A 1775-nucleotide genomic window follows, 5' to 3' on the forward strand; every position below is an offset into this window, starting at 1 on the left:
TCATCAGAGTCCTGAAAAGCAACAGTCTCATCTTGAGGTTTTGGCACTGAATCAAAGTCTCCAAATTCACAATCATCACCATTTTCTACCTCAGTAGTATGCTGGAAGTCTAAGCCAGAAGTTTTACTGGTAGTATCACATTCTAAAGTGTCAGCAGTCTGAGTTAGTTCAGCTTGATCCAACCTTGCTGGCTGCTGAGAAACAGTACTTGTTTCCCTGAATTCACCAAATTCATCATTAGGTTCGCTAATATGTGCGGGCTGTTTGGAATTTCCTTCTAAATCTAGAGCATTTATCGATTCTTGAGCATTAATGAAGGTGGGAGATGCACTGCTGACTGAACCAAAATCACCAAAATCATCGTCATGTGTGTCACTGCAAGCTACAACTTCAGTACGACTTCCACCATTCTTAAGATCTTCAGAATCACCCAATTTTTCTCCTGCAAGATCGCTGCTTAGGCTTTGGATCTCATCAACCTTGATGTCCTCTGTTCGTGAAGAGTCATCAGGCCTAGTAAAATCTTTGCCATTCTCTGTGCCATGTTGTCTTCTCCTCCCACTGCATTCTCCATTTTCAGTAGTGCATATTAAACTTCCAGTTGTTCGAGACGTACTAGAAATTGCAAATTCATTATCTTCCAGTGCTGAGGGACCCTGTTCACAACTAATTTCTGAAATGCAAACCTCTTCTTCATTACAAGTTACTCTGTTTATTCTGTTGTTCTCCTGAATGCTCAGACAGTCTCTTTCATTAAGAACACTGCGTATTGTAGGTCCTATTCCCTCTAAATGGATTGGTTTTTTGTTTGAGAATGTAGCAAAATCTGCAAAGTCTTCACCTGAGCTAGGCATTGAGTTCAAATTTTTCTCAGTACTATGAGCACTAACAGTTTTCAGTCCCTTTGAGTCACCGATACTGTCTAGATCTTCTGTTCCCTGAGGATTTACAGGGTCCGATGCTGCAAATCCATTTGTTAGAATCTCTAGACATGGAAGTTTCTCACCATTACAAGCATCTATTTGCTCATCCTGGCTCTCAACTGCTATACCAGTTCTAACGACACGAGAAGAAAAACCCTCCGATTTCCCAGTGTTCTCTCTTTGTTCCCCTCTTTTGTTTACATCTTCTAAAGTAGTACCTGAAGTTCTAAACTTAGATTTTTCTTTGCTGGTACTAGTAGCTGACATATCAGAAAGTTCCTTAGTAAGAGTAGGAAGCTCTGCAATGCAGTCTTTATCTTTAACATTTTTAACAGATGTGAAAGTTGTAATGCTAGCTACATTGTCAGAATAATCATGAAGTGGGATGAAATGATTTGTGGGTATAAACTCCTCCTTTGGATGACTGTAGTCTGGTGTATCAAAATCAGCAAAAGCTACTCCAGCAGTGCTTACACCAGAAAATCCTCCAAATTCATCTTCATCATCATCATCGGCTCCATTGTCTAGTGGTGGAGGGGATGAGGAATACATTCGAATAATATCTGGTTCCATTGTTTAGTTCCACTTCAAAGTTAATGTATTTCTGTAACAGGGAAAAGAAGAAGTGTATTAGAATTTGGCTAGCTTTCATAATCTCATTTTTTTATTTTTACTGTTTCATGTTTTATTTTAAAAGTGTGCGTATAGATCAATGTTGATATTAGATATGAGAAAGGAACATTCCCCAAACCCATTTTCTAACCAACTCTTTTGTTTTAGAAGTAACAAAGAATCTACTGAGGACAGTTCGAGTCTCTTGTAAACTACTACATGATCATATTCTCAGCAGAC

The 1775-nt window shown here is 38.8% G+C and overlaps 1 protein-coding gene across 1 annotated transcript in view; it reads right to left on the bottom strand.

The window, feature by feature from the left end:
• The window catches only part of AFTPH (aftiphilin), a 37939-nt gene extending 36416 nt beyond the window's left edge, over positions 1-1523 (bottom strand). Inside the window, 1 exon segment of the mRNA XM_009325019.1 lies at positions 1-1523. This exon segment is cut by the window's left edge and continues 1 nt beyond it. Within this exon segment, the coding sequence (XP_009323294.1) occupies positions 1-1496 (1496 nt within the window). The 5' untranslated portion in view covers positions 1497-1523.
• Between the last annotated feature and the right edge of the window lie 252 nt (positions 1524-1775).

The sequence above is a fragment of the Pygoscelis adeliae genome, unplaced genomic scaffold (assembly GCF_000699105.1).
Source record: "Pygoscelis adeliae isolate BGI_AS28 unplaced genomic scaffold, ASM69910v1 Scaffold46, whole genome shotgun sequence".
Lineage (NCBI taxonomy): Eukaryota > Metazoa > Chordata > Aves > Sphenisciformes > Spheniscidae > Pygoscelis > Pygoscelis adeliae.